The following is a 24019-nucleotide window of genomic DNA, read 5'->3' as shown; positions in this document are numbered from 1 at the left end:
TCTCTCTCCCTTTCGGCTCTGTGGAGCAGACATCATGGAAGAGACTGGACTGGGTATTTGTAATCATGTGATCCCACTCAGGAACTCAGGGCATAGTCTCCAAGACTGTGCCTTCTCTTACCCCCTCCCGGTGCCGTCATCTGCTCCTCCTGGCTCCTCTTTCTTCCAGTATCCATCTCTTCAATCCAGTCCTTGACTAGGCTGACTGCCCAGTTCAAAGTTTCTGTAATTCAGTTTACCAACATCCAGAACAACTCGCGAGGAATACACAGCTCCAGGATCAATTAGGTAGAAGAGGGTGGAGCCAGGGGAAGTCTTTTTTTCTGATAAGAGAGCAGGATGAAGCCCCTAGAGTCTCAGCCCTAGGACTGGAGAGAAGGCATCCCAGGTGCTAGGGCGAGTCCTTTGTCTTCATGATGATGGTGACAGTTAGGATAAAACTATGTGGGAAAATAGGGACAGTCACAGGAAATAACCCTCCAAATTAAAATAAATAGATCTTGTAAGAAAAATAATGAAAAGAAAGTGAATAATTACTGTCATTTATATGTCCTGCTCAGGCTTTCTGCATCATTAACACATAGCATAGTCTCTGGTAGAGTATCACTAAATGCCTCAGATTTGACAGGTGCTAAATTTTACCTGATTAGCAAAATGCTCACACTTGTAAACTCAGGTCCTTACTGGTAGATTTCATCTGCAAGATTGTTCTCAGCTTAAAACGTAAAGAAAAACAAAAAGGAAAGGAAATGGAAAAAAAAAAATCAGAGGAAACTTGCTCCCTGCCCTGGGCACCGGCAAGGTTGACACAAAGGGGTTAAAGTTAAGTGAAGTCGAGCTTTAAGAAGATGGGGCCTCTATATAAAGTTGAACAAGACGTCTGGGGCCCTCACAAAACCTTTTTTGGCCTCGACAGCGGCAACCCCAGCCTCCCTCCTAACGTCCTCCGCCTTTGGGACCAAGCGGGAAGCTCACGTTAGTGGCAGCCAAGGAGAGGGGTTGGCCGTGCCAGGATTAAAAAGGGAGGGGAGGGGAAAAAGCAAGTTTCGCCCACCCCACGTTCGGGCGGAGGGGCGGGAGCTGCGCGTCCGGGCCTGGCCAAGCAGTCTCGGGCTCTGTGCATCTCTTCGGGAGCGGCGCGGGAAGGATGCTCGTCCGCAGGGGCGCGCGCGCGGGGCGCGGGATGCCGCGGGGCTGGACCGCACTCTGCTTGCTGAGTTTGCTGCGTGAGTATGGGCCGCGCGCCCGGCCCGGCCGACTTGGTGGCGGGGAGGGTCGACGCTCTCCCGGAGGCAGAGCGCGCAGAGCCGAGTTAGGCGGAGCGAAGGGACCCCTGCCCCACCCCACGCCCCCACGCCCACGGCTGCTCCTGGTTTGGTGGGACCGGGGACGCTTGAACCGAGCCCCATGGGGACTGGTGCCTCCGCTGGGAATGGGTGGGGGTTGGACGCGCCGGGAAGGCGACCACACTGTGAGCGTGAACTAGCCCAGGTGTAAACCGGAGGGCGCGCCGGAGGCTTCCCAGAGTCAATGAGGCTCTCTCGAGTTGTCTCTAAAGTAAAGCTCTTTGAAGATGCCAGTGTCCTTTCGCGTTGCCAAACGTGCAGAGTGCAGAGTTGGAGCCAGAACCAGGAGAGAGGGGAGGAGAGAAGCAGGAAAGTTTCGTGACTGATGGTTGATTCAGAAAGCTGCGGCCTGAGCCGGTTCCTGGGAAGAGAGCGGTTCCTGGCAAGAGAGCGTTGGTGCCCACCGACCACTAGGACAGGGGGAGCCAGAATTGGACATTCAAGGAACCGGAGCGAAGCCAACCTGGGATGAGGCCCCAGGTCCGAGGTCCAGAGGCCCAGGAGGCAGGCTGAGTTAGGTGACATGGGGAGTTTGGAATGAAGAACAGTCCGTGAAAATATTCTTGCATTTAAGATCGGAAAGCTAAGTTACACTCCGTCTTCTGACACCTTCTTCTCCATTCCACTGGAGAGAAGGCACGGGGTAGATGGAGTTTGTTCTGTGCCCTGCCTTCCTCTCCCCATGAAGCCCCTCACCCTGGCACAAACTCAAACTTGTTACATTTTGGAGTTTTCTTCCCCTGCCCTTCTTCTCCAAGTTCTAAAACTAGTGGACAGATCAGCAGACTGGTGGACACTCCTTTGCTTATCCACGTCCACCCTGACTTCTTAAGCTCTTGCTCTCACTTTGGTTAAAAAGAAAAATTAGTAGGCACTCAATATTCATTCATAATTGCTTTCATTTGGGGATAACATTCTCTCCATCTCATCTCATCGCACTTAGAAGGATTTAAACATTGTAAGTTATTCTCCCTTTGGCTCAAGATTCTGCTTCCAGGCCTCTAGGGCTCCCAATTCCCTACTCTTATTGCATCCTAAAGGCCACCCACCACGGCCCCCCAGAGGGACCTGGGCCAGCCAGCTAGGCCTCTTTGCTCTCAGTCTCCTCTGCTGTCCTCCTTTGGGTCCACCCAGTTGGAGAGAGACTCCAGACTGGAGAAAGCTCTAAGTTAGGCTCTGGGTTGACCTGTTTGGCAGCCCCAGACATGCCCTTCGGGGCAGGGAAAAAACTGTCACTAAGGTGTCCATTGAAGCCCTAGAATGAGGAACTGCCCTGGGGGCTGGCTGCACCTCACAATGGGGTGAGTTGACCAGCGGCTCAGATTCCTATCCGATGCTCCACTCTCCTTTGGCTTCACAGCTCATGATGACCTGGTCCTGGGCCGAGTGAGGCCCACCCTTTTCTTATTTCCTCAGCTGGCCAGTCTCAGTCTCGCCTTGGCCTGCAGCAGTGGGGATGGGGAGAGCGATTTAACCTCTGCAAAACCTTGGGCAGATATGCTGAGAATTTCAGTGTCTCCGCTTCGGGGATGAGCGGTGGGGCCTGGGTCCCTATGCTCAATCTTGCCAGACTGCTAAGGCCAGTGTGTAGCTTTATGCATTCCCCAAGAGCTTTCTACGGTTTGTTTTTATTTAATAGTAGGAGTCATTTTCTATTATGTTGTGGGGTGACTGGAATGAGTGAGTGACTCTACCTTGAAATGCTAACAAAGGAGCATTGCAGAAATTCTGTGCTATTGTTACTGTGAACTTTAGGGCAGAAGAGGGTTCTCTGGTTTTCTCCTCACTGACCCTGACAAAGAGCTTTGTTCTGGGAAGGTCTTTTTTCTGTCCCTGTGAGAACTTGGCCTGGGCTTGGGTACAGCAGCCAACCAAAAGTGGACTTTCTCTGTTGGAGATGGGGTGGCTCTGGGTGGTGACCAGAGTCAGGGTGGGCGTTGAGAGGCCACCAGGTAGCACTGCCACACCACCAGCTGGAAAGAGAAATCTTTCAGGTAATCAGGGAACCCCATTTGTCAGGCCCAGGGTATCTGTTTCCTCCAAGCCCTCCAAGGCTATCCTTCCTCTTTCCCTAACAAGTCCCACCCCTTCACATTCCTCTTCTTCCTTTGGGTCCTTCGTGTCTGCTGACCCCACACCCATATCCTGTCTGGGGCTACGTGTAAGAGGGGAAAAAAGAAAAGGGAAAAGAATTTTATCAGATATTTTCCGGAGGGGAGAGGACTCCACCCTTTGACTCTCTGCCACATGGCGACCAAGAAGGAGCAGCCTTGGGACCTCTGACTAATTCCGTGGTCCCCAGTTCTCCCCCTTGTAGGGCCAGCCCAGCTGGCATAGCCTTTGCAAATGCAAATCTTCGGCAACATTCCTGTTTGACTGATAAAACGAGCCTGGGCATCTTTTTCTTATCCCTTTGGCTCCACCTCCTGGGCCTGTTCATTCACTAGTTCTCATCTCCTTCCTTCTGTGAGTCTTTGTCTCCAAAAGCTCAGAGCAAGAAGTGCCAAACTGCAACAGATAAACTCAGGCTCAGAGTCTTACAAAAACAAATCAAAAGGAGCAACAAATTCCACTTCTTACCGTCTCACTGCCTGATTTCCTTTAGATCCTGGGCAGGAGGGCCTGGGCTTACTTTCAGAGCTGGATGGTTACCCAGTTCCACCCTTAGGGTGCCTGGGCCTCCTTCTCCCATTGACTTTGCTGGATGTCACTAAATGGCCCCGAGTGTGGGGAACTGAAAATGTGAAGGTGTGGAAAAAGAATAAAACACACCCTCCAAAAGAAAATGCTTGGAGTCGCCAGGGCAGAATTTCCATATTTTTCTGGGCTTTGACTTCCCTAATGAGAACATTCTCTTCCTTCCTCAGCTAAGAAATAAAAACACAGTATCTACGATTTTTAGTCCCAAGAGCCCTAGACTTTGCTAAGGAGAAAGACGCATGCATCTTGGGAGAATGCGATACAAATGAATAGGGATGTATACCAGGGTGTACTTCCTAGGACCTACACTCTGGAGCCCACTGAAATGAATCACTTCCCTTTGGAATACAAAGGAAAAAGCCTCTGGCTTCATTGGGAAGTTTGCTCCTGGTTTAAGAGGAAAAAAACCCCAAAGAACCCACCACTGATACCTTCTTAGCAGAGCAGCATCTCTAGGTAGCCAGCTCCATTATTTAAGAAAATGCCTTAATGAGTCTTTGGGTGAAAAAACCTAGACCCCTGGACAAACCTTTGATGTGCAGTGGCAGACAGGACGCTGAATTGCTGAGCATGATAAAATAAAGTAGAACTTTGTATTTGATGGGCCCTAGAGACAAAAGGGTAAAGGACTCCAGAGGCCAGGAGAGCATAGAGAGAGGAGGGGAGGTGCTCGGAGCAGTAGGGAACAGTAGTAAGTGGAGGGTGGAAAAGACCTGGCTGGGAAAATTCCTTATGGTGTGGCCCAGCTGTTAAGCATAGGAATGTCTAGCCTAGGGTTTCAAGATTATGCCTTTGTCTCTTCTGGGCTGTGCTGTAATCTCCCTCCATGATCTCAAACCTTCAGTAAACATGCACTGGCCTTGTAACACTGTTAGTGGTGCTCTGGGGTGGGGTGGGGGTGAGTAAAGGAATGGGTGTTTGGCAAGCCCATGGTGCAGTAGTGTAGAATGAGAACTCCTGCAGCCTGAGGACAAAGAGGCACAGAGCTGTGAAACAGGGGTCGGTGGCAATTAGGAAAATGGAGAAAGAGGTGACTGGGAGAAACGTAGGCCCCCAGGGAAAGCTCGAGATATTGGGGTTCCACAGGAAGTGGATGGCGGCCAAGACATGCTATTTGAATATTAAAGGGGAGTCTCAGTCCCCTGGGAACACTCAGGCCACAGACACTTTTTTATGCTCACACCTCAGCTTAGCCTCTGCAGTGTAGGAAGGCATCAGCCCAGTTCTTTGATCTAGTCCAACATGACCCAAACCCACCGAGACCCATAGCAGGGATGCTTCCTGAATGCTCCCAGGAAAGATGGGTGGCTCACTATCTCCCAGAGTAGTTCATTCTATTAAAAAAAAAAAAAAAAAATCCCATGATTATTAGCTTTTTTTTGTACTGCAGTGAAATTAGCCTTTATATAGCTTCTAATCATTAACTGCAATTCTATTCCTTAAACTCTCACAGAATTAATCTGATCTTTCTTCATGACAATCCTTAACAACCTTTCTCGTCTGCTCCACTAGATTATAAGCTCCTTGGGGACAGGGATTTATTTAAATTCTAGTGACACCAACACCTAGAAGTAGAAGGGTATCTTCTCTCAGCTTGTGCTCTGCACAGTGCTGAGTTTGGTGGCGCTTCGGGAAAATAAGAATGAATGAATGAGTGAAATGAATCTTGAAGAAAGGTACTTATTCTCTCTCCCCAAATTCTTCCTTTCTGTATCAAAAATCAGCAAATTTTTTCTGTAAAGGGCCAGATAGTAAATATTTTAGGCTCTGGAGTCCATATGTGGCCTCTGATGCATACTCTACTTTGTTTTATTTTACAACACTTTAAACATGTAGAAGCCATTCTTAGCTCACTGGCCAAACAACACACAGCCCATGGGTTGGATTTGGTCCACCAGCTATACTTGCCAACCCTTGATCCAGATGAAATAGCACTAAGCCCTCAACCATATGACTTGGTTTCTAGAACTTTCCTAATTCTAGTTGTCCTCTCATGGGCACTCCCTTAATTAAATAAATTCCCTCTTAAAATATAGCATTGAGTGACACGGTTCTACATAGAGGTGGTCAGTGTGAACACTCCTGATGCAGTTGCCATTCAACCCAAGTGCTTATTGTGAACTCAGAGGATTGTGCTCAGTGTCCTGAGTAATACAGACAAGTATGAGAGATGATTCCAACACTCAGGAAACCTATGATGTAACCGAGGTGACAAGACCTATACTCAGGAAACAGCATATATGATCTTGTGCCAGATAAGTCATGGAGATATGTGTCTTAAGGTCTCTGAGAGGCAGGAAAAAAGGGACCTGTCCTAAAGATAACCACTGTTTCTTGAGCATTTACCAGACAGGCAACTGCTTTACACCCCCCACCTCCTTTATTCCTCCGAACAACAAGGAGGTAGGGACTATTTTTATCTCCATTTTACAGGTGAGGTATAGAGAGGTGAAGAAGCTTCCCGAGGCCATGCAGCTAGAACTTGGTAGAGGAGCCTTTCAACAAGGTCCAATTACAGAGCCCGAGCTCTTTGTTTTGAGGCTCCCCTGTCTTCTCATCAACCATCAACGCAGGCTGTGGGCTCCCAGCAGAGGCCAGCTTGTTCCTTCTTCCTAGTACTGCATCTAAGATACCCAGGATCTCCTCCAAGAAACTCCTCTTGGGCCAGGTGCTAGAATTTGAAAGGATGGACAGAACGGTGCTGACTGGCTAGGAGATAAGAAAACAGCACCAGCAAAAACTAAAACTCAGAGGGTCTGTGAAAAACAAGACCAAATATAGGGGGAAAAACCTTCTCCTAAAGTATAGGAATTTAGTAATTTAGGTAGCAGAACTTTCTGGATCTCTGAGGATTTGTAAACCCCCTTTAAAGACTAAAAGAATCTTTAATTTACTAATTGTAGGTAGAAATCTTTTAAAAACATATTACATATATTTCTGCTTTCTTAGTGTATCAGGAAAAAAAGGGCTCTAACCTTCAGACTCAGATGTATCATGAAAATAATTCGGTTATGGTGCAACTCAGTGGCATTGTTAATGCCTATGAAGGTGTATATTTTCATTTACTCCTACCATAAATGGTTCCAGACTAGTGTGGTTTTTGATACTCATGTCTGTTTTTCATTTATTGCTGCTTATTCATTTTCAACTGTTGCTTCTCCTTATTATTTGCTTCTCCTTATTGTTTGCTTCTCTTTCTAATTTTTAGCTTTAGCTAGGTTATCAGATAAACAAGTTTGTTAGAATTATGTGTAAAACGAGAATAATTGCCTCTGAAATAAGTACCTGTAAGTTAAATGCGTGACTTTTACAAAATGAATTTTGTGACCTCTATTTGGCTTCTTGGAATCCTCATCTTGCTAACTTCCTGATACCTTGTCTCCTTTTGTCCCAGGTTCATGGGTTGAGATCAAGTAGGGTAGGTAGGGGCAAATAGGGTACTTAGGGAGACACAGTTAATAAAGACGGAGTGAGAAGTAAACAACAGAAGATAGCCTTTCATTCAAATTTAAATTGTAGTACAGTGCTCTGTTGGGTTGGGGGTAAGGGCTGTTCTTCCAGTCTAGAGTGGAATGGGGTAGAGGTTTCATCGATTGTCTCTTGGATCTGGCTGGTAGGCTGCTATGACTTCCATACAGAATCAGGGATAAGAAGCTCAGATAAAGAAAGATCAGCATTGGATGGTTTAATGCCATGGGTGTGAGGGGGAATATAGGATAAGAACAAATCTGTGGTCAGTCTTGATTCTTATAAATGTCATTCCTCCAAGACCCATCTCTTCAAGGGAGCACGAGAAAGGGAGCCCTAGAGACTGTGAAAACAAGAGACTCCAGTCTCTACTGACAGCCTCTGTGCTGCAGTGTAGGTCAGGATTGGCCCCCAGGGCTCTGCCAAGGTGTCCCCTTGCCCTACACCAGCTCATATGTACCCCATTGCTCAGCCTTGCCTTTCTGCCTTCCCTCTTTGTCCTGTTTCTCTAGGGTCTCAGAGGCTTCCCCACTCACCCTGGGCTCAGGGACATAAATCTGAGATTGGGGTTCCCTTTCCATTTCCAGACAGATCCTGCAACCTGTTCCTCAGTTCTTGGCTGAGGGGTGGGTGGGAGGGGGCAGCCACAGCCGGGAGCCTGACCCTAGTGGCTCAGTAGCTGGCCTGGGTCCAGGATTGCTTCACTCATCTGGAACAGGCATGTCTGTCCTCAGAGCTAGCAGCAGGTCTCTCTTCACATCTGGAAAAGTTCAAAACTGTTTGTCTGGGTGAAGGAGGCCCTGGGAGAGGGGGTTCAAAAGCATGACATCACCTCAGCCAGGCCCAGCTTTCTCTGGGGAGAGAAGAGGGCTGGGCCAGGTTGGGCCAGATGGAATTCCCAAGAATTGATGTATTGGTGGGAAGAAGAAAAAAGGGTGGGCAGGAAGAGTGATGTCAAGGGGGAGTTCCAGTGGTGACTTGGAATGGTACCTTGAGAGGATGGTCCTTCAATTCAGTGTCCAAATGTTCCCACCACCTGCCCCCTGCACTGAACTCATACCTTAGGGTCAGATTGCTGAGAGGGACTTATTTAAGGACAAAAGAAGACTGGATCTGCTTCCCCATCTATTTTATTTTGATAAATCCACTCCCCACCCGCTACTGCCCCCTATCCCAGCCAGACAGGAGCCCATACTTTTCTCTCCAAAATATGGAAGATGCATCCGATCCTTAGCAGTTTGGACCCCCTGACCCTCTTGCTACTTCTACTCAAGAGTCAGCTAAACCTCAGTGGCCCCATTGCTCCTTGCCCTGCATGAATGATGGCCTTCCCTCTTGGCCAAAACTCTGGTGATCCAGGTTCTTATCTCTAAAACGGAGATAGTAATATCACTTGTTCCTCCTGCTCACTTGCCCTATAATTTTGAGATGTGAGTTTTGTACTCACCATGAGTATCAGCCTACCTGCAGCAGGCTGGAAAGAGAGGCAGATGAGGGAGAGTGAGACTTGCCACCACCTTTAGGGGAAACTTTTGGCCTCAGGTTCATTGCCTTGAAACTAATGCCTAACTTCCACCTTGATGCTCAGGAAAAGAAGAGGTGTCATTTTGCGCTGCTAATTACCCAGAAACTTCTGTAAAATACAGGCCTAGATTTCAATCAGAAAAGTTAGAGACAAGCTTTAGGGTGGCCTGGGACCCTCAGTTGCCTTTCCTTGAGGATGCTACTGCCGGGTATGAGCTCTGAATACCAAGTCTACCCCTAATATTTACAGGGCTCAAGCTAAGAATACAATGGAGGCCCACATATTATATGTTTAAATACTTCAAAGTTATAAATCAGGCCAACCATATGGTAAATAAAATATCTTCTATCCTCTTACCTTGAAAAACTTACCTTCATGGCCACCTGGAAGGCCAGATTTGAATTTAGGACTCTCAGAGCCTCGGAGTTCAATGCCACAATGTGGCTTAGCAGGAAGAGGTGGTCCTAGGCCCTTGCCTACCCTCTTCTCTTCTTCTTACTCATGGCTCTGGTCCATACTGTAAGGGATCTTGCATGAAGGCAAGGGACACCCCACCTACAAGGTGGGGTTAGATCTTAAGCTCTAACCCTTCTCCCTGCAAACAGCCACCCATTGGCCACCCTTGGGCCTTGGAGGCACACACCCTGGTGCTGCAGTTCACCCTTGGAGGGATGGACTGAGAGAAGAGGCCCATGCAGGTCCTCAAGTGAGCAAAGATCCATTGGGGCAAGAAGTTCTAGGACTTCTGGTCCCAACACGTGATCCAGAAGAGAGGGTACACCTCTGTTGGCCCCATGGATTCCTCGTAGCTTGGGGACAGGGAGGGCAGGAAGAGGAACAGAGTGTAGGCTCTAAAGTGCAGGGTCCAGACAGGTAGCTTCTCCTTCCTGGGTCTAAGGGTGGTACTGCTGGGTACCACAGGAAACATGGAAGGGTAAGAACCTGCAGGAAAATTTTCAGAGAATAACTAGTTCCAGGAACGTTATACTATAGCAACGTAACATTTGTTATCTCATTGATTTTCCCAATAATCCCTGTAAGGAAAGACCCTCACTTTAAAAATTAGTAAACTGAGACACACACACATTAAATTACCGAGTTATTGACAGAGCCAGGACTAAGCTCTCTGTTCCCAGGACGTTTGTTGAGAAACCAAGCCTTATGCTCTCTAGTCCATCAGCTAGATTCCTAGGTCGGAGCTTCCCAAAAGAAATCTTGGGGTTGCTAGCTGCAGTTCCTCAATAAAAGGAAAGAATGAAAGGATTTGGGGAATGGGGGAATCTAGGGATGATAGAATATTTTTAAAGGATTACATAGAGACAGTGTCAATCTGGTGATTATTCCAAGAGTTAATACATTGGCTGAAGAGAAGGATACATTAAAAAGGAAATAGAGGCACATCTTTTCCCACGTTTTAGATCTTGGCAATATTTATTCAGGTGTAATTTGAAATTTTAATATTTTACTTAGCATGTTATGAGCATTGCCTCATATTCTCATGCTGCTATAGTTTTTGCATTTTTTTATTTGCAATGATTATGGTATGTTAAGTGCATATAACATCTATCCTATTGTAATTCATTTAGTTGCTTGCAACTTTTCCCTCCTATAAATAATACTATACTAGATGCTTGGTGCATGCAAACTTTTCCTTCTCTCTTTCCTTAGGAAAAATCTAATGAGAAATTAGTCACATGTCCAGGAGGATATCCTTGTTCTGCTCTGTTGCCAGGGGTGGCAGGGGATGTTCTAGATGGATTCTACCTAAAGTCAAGAAATTGAATCAGGTGATGCCATGAGGCTCCAGGATGATTTGGGTTCTGATATTTCTTCTTTGTTTCTCTGTAGCCTCTGGGTTCACAAATACAGAGAGCTTGACTACTACTGCCACAAAGTCATCTACCCCAGGAATATCTTCAACTGTCCCTACAACTATACCCAACCAGGAAAGCACAGTATCAAGTACTTTTGGAAACATCAGCCTCTACGCTGTCTCTCAGGACAGCAATGGGAGCACAGCAGCCATCTCAGGTAAAGAGTGTTTGTCTCAGGCCCCAGAAGGATGCTGCTGACACTTGGGTAAAGCATTAGGATATTTGCAAATACCCCCACCCTCTATTTCCCACCACAGATGGAAACATACAAGCCACTTTTAATAGTGGCTTGAGTATCGTGCTTAGGGTACCCTGAAGTAAGTGCTAGACAGTTCTTCCTGTAGTGACAGCTTTCTCAAGTCAGCACCTTGGCTGCTGATCCTGATTTGTAACGCTCCTTGTACTGTTTGAGTTCAGCTTAGTGATAAAATAAGGATCTGATGAGGACTCTGTAGAGATCTCTGATCTCTTCTAAGTGAAGCAGACTGTGTACAGGCTCAAATTGGGGGTCTTTGACATCTCTAGGGTGGACCAGTTTCCAGTTCAGTTTCAGAGTCCTGAGGGCATCTCTAATACATTCTATGATTATAGCTATCGTTCCAACAGCTGGCTGGAAATGAGTTGGTAAGGGTTAAGACATGAAGTAACTCTTAACTCCCCAAATTCCCTTTTCTGGGTTGAAGTCCGTGCCTATGTCAATGAACTGAGATGTGTTTGTGTATGTGTGTGTGTGTGTTTATGCCAATGTGCATATATTCACACTTCTGTTTTGGTCAATTCCAGAGCCTACAGTCAATTTCACATCTACCTCTGGAATCACCCCAGTCCCTGGAACCATGAACTCTTCTGTCCAGTCACAGACCTCTTTAGCCACCACAGTGTCTTCTACCCCCATCAACTTTACAACTTCAGAGATGACCTTGCAGCCCAGCATGTTACCTGGAAATATTTCAGATTCCCCATACAATAGTACCAGCCCTGTGACATCTCCTACTAACCCCTATACATCATTTTCTCCTATCCCAAGTACCATCAAGGTGGGTGAATCAGGCCGAAAATGACAGATTGCCCCCTCACTTCATATGTATGCAAGCTCTCTCTTCCCCTTAACCTCTGCTTATCCCAACCAATGAATTTGGGTCATATAGGAGTTAGCATGAAAAATGTGCAGCATAAATATTGCTGGAAGGGATAGAAAAGGGAGGAGAGGGGTAGAGTTGGGTAGCAAGGCTGATCTGTGCCGTGGGTACTATATTTCTAGGAAGTAAAGAGTAAAGAGGATTCTCAGAAATCCATCTAATTCTCTGTGGTTCTTTCCAGTACCTCTTGGTCTAATCTTTGACTAGGGTACCACTCACCTTTGGACATATTTGGAAACCATCTTCTACTTAATGGCGCTGCTTTTCCCAAAATGTTTAAGGCAAATACCATTTCCTGTATGCAAGAGGGTTTGGTGGTATGCCAGGAGTAGAGAGGCAGTGAGGAACTAGGCAGACCAGGGATGTTGAGCTCAACCTGCCTTTCTCAGCCTTGGGGCCTGTGGCTATCAACAGCTTTCAGCAGAAAGAGTAGAAAATGTGAGGGCATGGAGCCTGTGGGCAGGCATGGGGGACCTGCCTGATTTCTGTTTTTAAAGGAGCCAGAATAGAAAGTCCTAAGGGACCAGGAGGAAAATGAGTGTCACCAGGATCTGCCTGGCCACCTCATGATCTGTTTCCCTGCAAGTGTGTAATTCACTGGAGGGAAAACAGCTCAAAGGGGAAAAGATCCTCCCCTCTTCCATTTCTGCGCCATCCAAGCTAATGTTTACCAAGGTCACAAATAGCTGCTTGCCTGCAAGCCCAGGCTAGTAACAAAAGTTTTGATTATCTGACGGGTTAGGAAGTGAGGTAAAAGAAGAACATGACATACATTTCTAGTCTCCTAACAAAATGTTTAAATTTCCTTTCTTTAAAGCCTCTTTAAAAAGTATCTCACAGAAATCAAACCAGAAAAGAGGTGGGGAAGAAATGAGGGGCAAAGATGCTGGCTTATTTACTTCGTTTTTGTTTTAATACAGGGAGAAATAAAATGTTCCAGAGTCAAAGAAGTGAAATTGACCCAAGGTATCTGCCTGGAGCTAAATGAGACCTCCAGCTGTGTAAGTCAAAGCCCCCAATTCCTTACCGGCCCCTCTCTTCCCAAAATTCCTTCTGAATGTCCTGAAGGCAAGTCTTGGACTAACTGACTTGGGAGGGGGTGGGGGGAGTTTAACATGGACAGGCTACTTTGAATACTGAGCTTTGGATTTAAGGAATGAGAGGCCCCATCTGGTGGACAAAGAAGGCAAAGACAATTTTATTTAAATTTACGTTTTCCCTCCTCTATCGTACATTTTATATATATATATATATATGTGTATATATATATACACATATATATATAGTCAGATTTAAGTTTGCTTTTATATTAAGAAAGTTCTTCATGAAATATAAACTAGTCACCTAAAATATCAATTTATTTATTATTATTTTCATATAACTCTTTAATATACAAAGAATTTTTTTGCTGTAAATGCTGCATTCTCCATATAACCATTTCCCCTAGCATTATTTATTGCATGATCCTCTCCTTTATTGATTGGAATGCTTCCTTTAGTTTGTATTAAGTTTTTATATATCCTAGGGCATATTCTTCAGAGATTTTATTTGTTTAGTTTGTCTTTTTTTTTTTTGCCTGTTTTAAATTATTATACTTTTATATTACAGCACTTTTAATATCCAGCCAAGCAGGTTTTTGCTTATTACACTATAAAAATGTAAGGCATTTTTCATCTATTCTTTTAGAAAAACTTTAGAAACACCTATTCAAGATTCAAAAAAAACCACAAAACCATTAAAATTTTAATTGGAACTGCTCTAAAATCCCTCTATTTTTTTCTGGTTTTCTTTGGTATTGTTCAGTATCTTCTTTTTTTAGTTTTTAAAATGTTTTTTTCCTTAGGTTTTATGGATTTCTTAAGGTTTATTTATAATATAGATTTTCCATGATATATTCCAGTTGATTTTTCTGGTAGATTGGAAAGTTCATTGAGTTTTTAATATCTTGGGTCTAGTCATTTTCTTTAACTTGTTTATTAATTCCAGGAGCTTTTTAACTGATTATTTTTCATTTTTAACATAAGCTATTGTGTTATTTCTCATAATATGTTGCTTTTCTCCTTCTTTTTAGTAGTTATGCCTCTTCTTTCAGTTTCATGTCTTATTGCATTGGTAAACTGTACAGCATGGTGTTAATTTTTAATGATGATAGCAGACCTCCTTGCTTTGTTTTAGTAAATCCAATTTCCTGACAGTAACAATTTCCTGGATGAAGGATAAGATGACAGGAAGAATGGTATTTACTCATAGAAAAAAAAAAAACGTTTTCTTACAAGGTGGGAATCCATTTAAGGGAACCATATATATGATGTGTGACATTCATAGATTGGAAAGAGCCTGAGCAAATACCGTAGTCTGTGGAGGGCATTAAGTTACTTATTTTGTCCACTCTGACTATTGGTATCGTATTCATGATTATCAGTTGGGTCATTGTGACTCACAGGTCTTTTAAAATAATACCTAAGAAAATTATTTAACTTACAATTTTAAAAAACAACACAAATTTTGAAGACATAGGTTCACACAATGGAATAACTAAGTGCAATCTGCAAAACAGTTAAGCATGAATATACAACGTACAAGTAACATTCTGTGTGTTTCTGACGCTGATTTTCAACTCTAGTCATTTAAAAAAAATTTTTGCCCAACACTTTGCTAATTATAGCCAAGAAAAATGACCATCTTCTCTCTCTCTTTCTTTTTTTATCATCTTGGTTGAGCACTTATTTTCTTGTGTATCACAGTGGTCTGTGCCAGAATGCTAATTCTTTGTACGAATGATTTAGAGCTAACTGCAGAGGATTCATTCTAAATGTCTGTCCGCTGCTCTTCAAAGTTCACATTTAACGAGGGTCATTGTACAAGACAAGTGCCAGAAACTTAGTGCTACTCCAGAAATAACTCCTCTTTCTGTGCTGCAGTCTCTTTCTCTCTGAGGTCTTTACTGTCTACTCTATTCTGTGCCACAGCTAAGGTCTGCACTCTACTCAATTTGGAGAGGATCTGCAAGTAGGGATGTGAAAAGATAGCAATTCCTCCAATATCCTAAAGAAGGCTTCTGCACTGCCCATGATGAATCAACTCTATGGCAGCACCTGTGTAGTGCTATTGTTTTCCTTTTTCTTCCACCACTGTTGATACCCCTGTCTTCCTGAGGGTTCCTCTTCCCCAGCCCCCAAGGAGCATTGCCTCCCAAGGTAATTTTCCTCAGTCAGCAATCCTTGTTCCAGAATTTTTGGCCACAGCTCCTGATTGTGTCCCAGATACCTTTTCCTTGAGTCCTACTGCATGCTTGTCTGATAATCAATCTGTTCCAAAGTGGTGTAGTGTCTTCTAATTTTCCTTAGGTTGCATTTGTACCTTTGGTGTCAGAGAGCCTTACCACACTGGTTCTAATCGAGGGAAACTCAGGCCTAATGAGAATCATGAAAGACATGGGTTCCTCTAACATCACATCCTTGAGTACTTATGTAATGTTGTCATGCTCTTCCATCTAGTATATTCCCATAACAGAAGTATGCATGCATTGTTCTCAGCTATCCAGACACTCATTTTGCACTGGTACATAGTGAGTATCCAACCTGTTAGCTCTTGCTATGGGGATTATTTAGGCCTGTCTTCTGTACATGCATTCTGTAGACATTTCTATCCCGACTACTCTCCTTTTGCTCCTCATCCGTCACCTCTAGGCAGAAATCACCTATTTCAGCCAGAGGGGGGGAAGGTAATCCCACACTCTTGTCAAGCACCTGTTAACACATCTCAGAATCTTCATTAGCAGAACGTGCCACCCTATATCTGACTTTCATTCTCTCCACTGCAATATCAGGTTAATTTAGTTTTTGTGGTTGTGGTTTCCCACATAATTTCCAAACTGTGAGATTACTTTATTCTCTTATGCTATAGCTATTGGTCCAGGGGAATCTACCAAGGAATCATTTTAATGGTGGTAAAATACACATAATATAAAAATTTACCATTTTAAGTGTACAGTTCAGTAGTGTTAAGTACATTCACATTGTTGTACAATCAATCTTCAGAACTCTTTTCATCTTCCAGAACTGAAACTCTCCACCCATTAAACAACTCCCCATTCCCCCCTGCTCCCAGCCCCTGGAAACCATGATTCTACTTTCTGTCTCTATGAATTTGACTGCTCTAGGTACCTCATATGAGTAAAATCATATAGTATTTATCTTTTTGTGACTGCCTTATATCACTTAGCCTAATGTCCTCAAGGTTCATCCATGTGGTAGCATGTGTCAGAATTTTCTTCTTTTTTAAGGCTGAGTAATATTCCATTGTATGTTCATACCCCATTTTGTTTATCCATTCATTCACCTATGGACACTTGGGTTGCTTCCACCTTTTGGCTATTGGTAATAATGCTGCTATGAGCAATAACATTATTATTGTTAATAATGCTGCTCTGTTCAAATATCTCTTCAACACTCTTATTTCATTTCTTTTGGGTATATACCCAGAAATGGAATTGCTGAATCATATGGTAGCTCTATTTTTAAAATACTGAGGAATCACCATACTGTTTTCCACAATAGCTACACCATATTATTTTCCCAGCAACAGGGCACAAGAGTTCCAGTTTCTCCACATGCTCACCAATACTTGTTATTTTCTGCTTTTTTGATAGTAGCCATCTTAATGGGCATGACGTGTGTTTGATTGGCATTTCCTAACGATTAATGATGTTGAGCATCCTTTCATGTGCTCACTAACCATTTGTATATCTTCTTTGGAGAAATCTCTATTCAAGTCCTTTGCCCTCCAGTTTGTTTTTCAGAACTACCTTTCTTCAGAAACACATATGTTTATATGCAGAAGTTGTATTTTCTCCGCTAGCTCACATCACCCTTGTTCTGTCACATTTACTTCATTGGAGGCAGGCTGCCTCCGGCCTCCAGATAATATCCCCAGTTCTCGCCTTCCTTGCCCTCTGCCCCAACACTAAAGGTCAGTTTCCATGCAGAAAAAATAACTTACAGACGGAGGACTGATGAAGACAGTGTGTCTTCTGGAAAGAGCCTGAGATCTGGGACAGCCTAACTTTTGGTCAGCTGCCCACTTGTGTGACTTGTAACAGGTCCTTTAATTACTCCAGTCTCTATATGAAAATAGGTGTTTTAGCTGCATTGTCAAACTCACACCACAGTCAATAAATTTATTGAAAGAGAGGGTGGGAGGGACAGAGAGAGAGGCGATTTAGCCTAGAATCTTAACATTGGGAAATATCTTAACGTTCATTTAGAAAAATACCTGTCCCTCTCTCTCCCAGCTCCAATACTTAATGTGCTTCTTTAACATGTTAAGAGTCTTTGCAAAGTTTGAGAATGCTACTCTAGAAAGGTTAGGTGGTTTTATTATGATTATTATTTTTACAAAGTAACATGTGCAAGCAGATGTAGTGAGGGGTCCACCAATCTGATTCTCATGAGCAAAATGGTGAGGCTGTGGCTTCCTCCTGCCCACTCTCCCATGATGTCTGCCCACAGCCTCCCTTGGGGGAGGATGTTTATTTCAAGCATCCGGAGGAGCATTGTGCTTTGTTCAGGATCCACCTGCTCCTCTCCAGGCCCAAACACAATTCACTGATGCTGTTGGATTCCAGAGTGGGAGGGAGGCTGGCCACTCAATTCCCTTGAATTGAGTCCAAGAAACTAAACAAGGGGTGGAGGGACCCTGTGTAGAAGCCAAACCACTTGGGATGTTAAGACGAACAACAATTCACTGAGTTCTTGTTTGTTTAGTGTTATGCTTCGTGCAGTCCGGGTTCAAAATTATGTAATGTACACCCACTCCCCCCACTAAGAAGTCTTATAGTCTAGTCACAGAGAAATGACAGTAGCAGTAAGGCAGAATGTGATTAAACATCGAAGTGTGGACAGTATAGTCTATGAGGTATTGCTATTATTAATAGTAATAGTAACAGCTGCCATTTATCCAGTGCCCATTTGGTTCCAAGCACCTTGCCAGGCACTCTTCATACAGCAGCTCTTCAGTCACCACCCCTACTGAGTCTTCAGCTGAGGAGCCTGACACTCAGATGAGTTGCATGACTTGCAAAGAATCTAGTTAACAGCAGAACAGGGGCTGATACCCAGTCTAATGGAAGATAGGACTGGCTTCACTGAGGAGATGAGATGGAATTGAGTCTTGAAGGATGGGAATCCAAGGGGGAAAGCCATGTTCTTCATTGCAACCAGGGTTGTGAAGGTCGCAGGCTCACACACTCCTGGGCTTCCTCGTAGTGCTACCCCCACTCCCAAGGCCCTTTCCTGCCAGCTTCTCCTGCATACATGCTACCCATTCTTCAAGACCTATTTCAGGATGCTTCTGATAACCCCACACCAGATGTATGCTCACCCTCCTTTGAATGTCCATAGCAGTTGTCTGTGCCTTTCTTAGGGTTCTTACCATGTAACTAGCTCTGTTACCTCTTAGTCTCTTTGTGCCTCAGTTTCTTCATCTATAAAATGGGGAGAATAATAGTATCCATCTCGTAGGGTTGTGTGAGGCCTAAATGAGTCACCATGCATAAAGCACTTAAAGGAGGGCCTGAGACATAGGAAGCATCGTTTATCTTCATGGCCATGCATATACAGTGAGAGCTCTGACCATGTGGAATTCATTGCCACACCTGTCCCCCCTGACCCCCCGCCCCCATACCTGACACACGCGCAGAGGGTTTCACACAGTGTCTCATATTCGGATCCTGATCACTGTCAGAACAGCTGAATCTGGTTGAGGAATAGCTTCCTAGGACTCAGCAGACTGAGGAGGTGCCGCCTTGTTCGGCTTGTTTAGATTATGCAGGAGCCCTGTCCCTCTGCCTCTCTCAGTAACAAGACACTTTTCAACCAGAGACACTTCAGAAGCCCAGAATCATCCAGGCAGGAGGTTCCCTCCTCCTCATCCAGAAGGCGCGGTGCTGGGGAGGGTGAGGTGCTCACGGAGAGGCAAGGCAAGGCTCTCCAAAGGGACATGAGCCCAGAGAGGAAGAAGACTGCTGATCACATCAAATGTGGTGCCCAGACTCCCCACAGCAAATGCTGTTGTGAAGAGCCTCTATCCAAGGACTTCCTTGGACACCTGCATCATCTATCCTTTTCCTGAGGGGGAAGCAGCCGTGGCCTGAGAATTCATTTCTCTGTAACCTTGGCTCTTGGGGACCTTCTGAGGCTACCGTTGGATTCTTCTCTCTGTGATCTGGAGGTTAGGTAGCCCTGCTCTCTGGCCTCCCCAAAGCCTTGAATTCCAGCTGGCAGGAGAAAGCTGGACGTGAGGCCAATCTTGACCTTGTCTTGTGCAGGAGCAAAGGAGCCTGGGTTTTCCTGCCTTGGGCCATAGCAGTAGGAAAATACCCAGGCTGCTTTCCAAGCTGGGAGGGCCCTCTGGCCTTGCCCTAAGGAACAGTCCTGCTCCACAAACAGGAAGCTTTCTTCTCCACGGAGGCTCAGTTCTGATGCCCCTCACACGCCACAGCAGTTTTCCCCTAACAGGAAAGCTGTCAGAGCCGTTCAGGCATTTCCTCCCCTGCCATCTGCCATCTGGACAGAGGAGAAAGTCTTGGTTTTAATTCCTTTTCTGTGCAGGGGAGGCCACTCCCTTTAGAAGGCTATTGGAATAAATCCTGGAGGTCTGAGCACAGGGTGCTGGAGGGACACAGTCAGTGATTCCAATTCATCCCTTTTCTGGGACTCAACTGTTGAAGAATAATCAGAGTTTGTCTTCTGAGTCTGAGTGCCTGAGTCCTATGTCAGCAACCTGGAGCAATCTGTCACCCTCATGTAAAACTGGATTCCATGTTTCTAATGGGAAAGGGGAATGGAAGACTAGACAAGAACACCACTTGAGTTTGAGCCGTGCTCTTTGTGAGACCCCTTGGAGAGTAAGAGGGAAGGGACCCAGGATCCCATTGCGTCTATAGTCATAAATTTGTTCTCTATTCCTCACCTCCCTTAGCTTTTCCTTCAATATTTGGGGCTATTGTAACCTTGAAACAGAGGATTTTCTCTTCATTAGTATTGCATTATTAATATTTTCTGTTATTGGTAATTTCTTTTGAATTTAATTTGAATAGTATATGTTTACATGGGCAATCCTTCAGTAAGATGATGTTTCCTAAATTCATTCTCTGGCATCTTGCAGTGCCACCTAAGACCACCTTTTGGTCCTGGAAGATTTTGGAGTTTTTATCTTATTGTGTTTTTGCACATAAGAAGTTTGCAAGATTTTTTTCTTCAGTTGGAATTTTAGAAAAAAAGGATTCTTCTTGTTTTCAGGGTAATAGTGTGACTTTAATCAGAATTATTGCCTGAGACTCCGGATGCAGTTCAGAGTATACTAGTAACCTCATCTCCTTCTCACCATTTTTCTCTGTCGTCCCAGGAGGAGTTTAAGAAGGACAATGGGGAGGAACTGACCCGAGTCCTATGTGGGAAGGAGCAGGCTGAGGCCAGGGCAGGGGTGTGCTCCTTGCTCCTGGCCCAGTCTGAGGTGAGGCCTCACTGCCTGCTGCTGGTCTTGGCCAACAGAACAGGTAAGGGGCACATCTGTCTTGAAGTCTAGGGAGGGAGAGGGGCTGAGGTTAGAGGAATCCTGGGTAGAAATCAGGCATCTTCACTCAGAGAGCACAGGTGCTAGGGAGCAGGGCTATGCTGACTTTGGGAAAGACCCTCCTGAGATATACCCTCACCATCAGAGCATCTTCTAGAATAGTACAGAATGAGCTGTTCCAGCTTCTAGATCCAACAACCTCTGTTTCTAATTCTAGAACTTTCCAGCAAGCTCCAACTTCTGAAAAAGCACCAGTCTGACCTGAAAGAGGTAAGCTCTCTGAGATGAGGGGTCTCAGGGGAATTCACTGGAGCAGGGGAGAAAGTAATTATCTTCTCCAGACCTGCCCTTCCTACCTCTCCACCCTTCTCCAATAGTCCTTTCCCTTCTATGTTTGAAACAAAATTTTACAGTGCAGCCTAATTAAGAGATTCCAGTCTTAAGTCCTGTTTAGAAAATCCCTGAGGTCCATGTCTTCTTGGGTTTATTCACTGTTGAGTCACATACAGGGTCTAGCATGGACTGGGCCCCTTGTCTAGAACCCATGTTCCACAAATGACAGGCTCTCTTTTCTGTCTCTTCTCTTCAAGCTGGGCATCCAAGGCTTCACTGAACAAGATGTCGGGAGCCACCAGAGCTATTCCCGAAAGACCTTGATTGCACTGGTCACCTCGGGGATCCTGCTGGCTGTCTTGGGCACCACGGGCTATTTCCTGATGAACCGCCGCAGTTGGAGCCCCACAGGAGAAAGGCTGGTCAGTTCTAGGGTCCAGGGCAAAGAAAATGGGAAGCTAGGTCTCCTGGGGAGGTCCATGAATGTCATGGTGGGGGAGGAGAAATACCAGAAAAGGCACTTCTGTGCCCTCACACGGGAATATGCATGTATGCACATTACTGTATCCATGGACAAGTCAAAACAATATATAGCAGATTGGGGAGGGGGCACTGACTGGGGCCCTGGTCCCTGTGGTAGCAGGTGGTTCGTGTCATCTATTTATTATTTTCCCTGGGATAGTTTAGCTGGGTACAAACCAGAACAGGCTGCTAAATCAGCCACTTATTTGCAAGCATGTTAAAAGCCCACGGGCACCAAGTGGCTCATAAGGGTACACATGGAAGGAAAATGTACTCTTGACGTGTTCTGCATGACAGAGGACAAGGCCAGGGTTTGACTTTTGGCCTCTGGCCCTTTAATTCCTCTGGGGAGGTTATTGCACCCTGGGGACTGCCTAGTTTCTGGCGGGAGCTGGCTCTTGAACTGCCGTGGCACGGTGTGGTGCCTCTCCTCTGTCCTTTCTCCTCTAGGAGCTGGAACCCTGATCGCTCTTCAGGAAGACAGGAGTCTGCACATGCAGCTGCAACCTCCATCTTCCCCTCCTACTTCCTTCCTCTTCCTCCCATCCCCCTTCCTGCTGCCCTGCTTACGAGATAATGCTCCTTTATTTATACACCATCTAGGGCGAAGACCCTTATTACACGGAGAACGGTGGAGGCCAGGGCTATAGCTCAGGCCCTGGGGCCTCCCCTGAGGCTCAGGGAAAGGCCAGTGTGAATCAAGGGGCTCAGGAGAACGGCACCGGCCAGGCCACCTCCAGAAACGGCCATTCAGCGAGACAACACGTGGTGGCTGATACCGAACTGTGACGGGGGCGAGCGGGCGGGGCGAGACTGGGCAAAGTCTGGGGAAGGAGCCCCTCCCTGCACCTGAGCATGTGCTGTCTCCCTGCTGGAGGAGCCTCCCTCACCCTCCACCCTTTCCCACTGCACACCCCCTAGGAGGCCGTTCCTGGGACCCTGCCCTGTTCCAGGCCAAGGGGTTCTCGCCACCTTGGGGAGAGACAGGTAGCTCCTGCCCTTTCCACATTCAGCTCCCTGCACCCAGCCTCTGGGCTGCTCTGTGTAAAGGTGTGATAGGGAAAGCCAAGGTGCAGAGAAACTCCCTGGGGGGGTTGATGGTCTTGCAGCTTCCACACAGGGTCCCCTTCCCTCCCCCTCCTCTCTGCCTCATTATAGGAACTCCCAGGGGAAAGCACAGGCTTTTCTGGGCTCTAATTTCCTCCCAGGAGACTTTGCCTTTTACTCTTTCTTCGTTATATTTTCTTTCTCTACTTTAGGGAAACCAAAAGCAGCCCCTTTCACCTGCTCCTTTGTAATGATATAGACAGAAAATCATGTTGTCTTAAACCATCTCCCTCATTCCCCCTCTAAGGCACTGTGGATTCCATCACCAGCTCCCCTCTTGCTCTCCAAGTTCCCTGAGCTCCACAGGCCCCGCCCCCCTCCCCCCCCCAAGTTTTAGAACAATGTCCTGTGTCTGTGTGTTTGGGGTGCATGGACACACATGTTCATAAATGGGCACACACATGGGCACAAATGGGTGAGGGCACATAGCTTGGCCCTCATCTCTGCGGGGCCACGCAGAGCTTCTGCTTGGGGTGCTGTTTCTCCCTGTGGCTCAGAGTGGACAGGACCGTGGGACCAGATCTCTGAGCCGTGCCTCTTGACCTGTGTGCTTCTGAGGAAGACTCTTGCGCTGAGGCTAGGTTCTGACCTTAACCTCTGTCTCAACGGCTTCCTCCCTCCTCTCCCTGACTCCTGGGTTGAGCTGTGGCCTCAGCCTCCCAGCAGACTTCCTTTCTGTCTCTGCCTTCCCAACCCTTAATCCTTTTACTGCTCTGCAAACCATGTGGTCAGGGCCCCAGCACATCTCCAGAGGACCCTCACCACCAGCCACCTTTTCCGTGAGTGACCCAGGTCCTGTTTTTGTTTCTGTTTTTTTCCAGAGGGGTGAAAAGGGATCTTGGTTTCAATGACAGTTGGAAATAGAACTTTCCAGAGATAGGAAGATGGGGTGGATTTTTTTTTTTTTCCTGAATAAAAAATGGTGTGTGTAAATACTGTAATTAAAGTGATACTGAAACATATCTGTTCTGTGGTTCTGTCCCAGCCGGGTGTGCCTGAAGACCAGAGCAGCGGTCTCCCCATGAGAGCTGGCCAGACTACGCAGGGACCCGGTAGGGAGGGGCTAGCCAGGGAAGAGGTGGGACCAGCTCAGGGGACACAGGTACCAACCAGGATTCTGCTTGTTGTCTAAGCCTACTAACTACTCCCCTCTCTGGGGGGAGACAGGGATGCTCTCACGGAAGCTGATGTTTCTAGTCGTGGAAAGAAAAGCAGGCAGAATGCAGCGGGGTCTTCAGGATGGAGGGTGCTGAGGACTTAGGAGCTGTACCCTTCATGAACACCTTTCTGAGATAGAGGCACATTTTGATCACCATATGCAAAAGATGCCAAACAAAGAGAAGGAGCCAGGGCCTGTGCACCCTCTATTATAGTCACACTATCCCCATCCCCAGCTGGGGGCAGAACAATGAAGGAGAGTATGGGAACTTC

The 24019-nt window shown here is 45.9% G+C and overlaps 1 protein-coding gene across 4 annotated transcripts; it reads left to right on the top strand.

Moving 5' to 3' along the window:
- Positions 1 to 1049: 1049 nt before the first annotated feature.
- Positions 1050 to 23550, top strand: CD34 (CD34 molecule). 4 transcript variants are annotated; one of them, XM_082450495.1, is made up of 8 exons: positions 1050 to 1226; positions 10888 to 11070; positions 11697 to 11950; positions 12973 to 13053; positions 20459 to 20609; positions 20844 to 20896; positions 21217 to 21381; positions 23410 to 23550. In XM_082450495.1, the coding sequence occupies exons 1-8, from the start codon at positions 1148 to 1150 to the stop codon at positions 23437 to 23439; spliced, it is 996 nt and encodes a 331-aa protein (XP_082306621.1). In that variant the 5' UTR covers positions 1050 to 1147; the 3' UTR covers positions 23440 to 23550. The 4 variants fall into 4 exon arrangements, with proteins under 4 accessions (XP_082306621.1, XP_082306622.1, XP_082306620.1 ...); XM_082450496.1 differs by having other exon boundaries at positions 21932 to 23550; XM_082450494.1 differs by having other exon boundaries at positions 1051 to 1226; positions 11697 to 11954; positions 12977 to 13053; positions 22085 to 23550.
- The last annotated feature ends 469 nt before the right edge of the window (positions 23551 to 24019 follow it).

This window comes from Balaenoptera physalus (genome assembly GCF_965194825.1).
Source record: "Balaenoptera physalus genome assembly, chromosome: 1".
Lineage (NCBI taxonomy): Eukaryota > Metazoa > Chordata > Mammalia > Artiodactyla > Balaenopteridae > Balaenoptera > Balaenoptera physalus.
The sequence above is the reverse complement of the archived record's forward strand: the minus strand, read 5'-3'. Positions and strand labels throughout refer to the sequence as shown.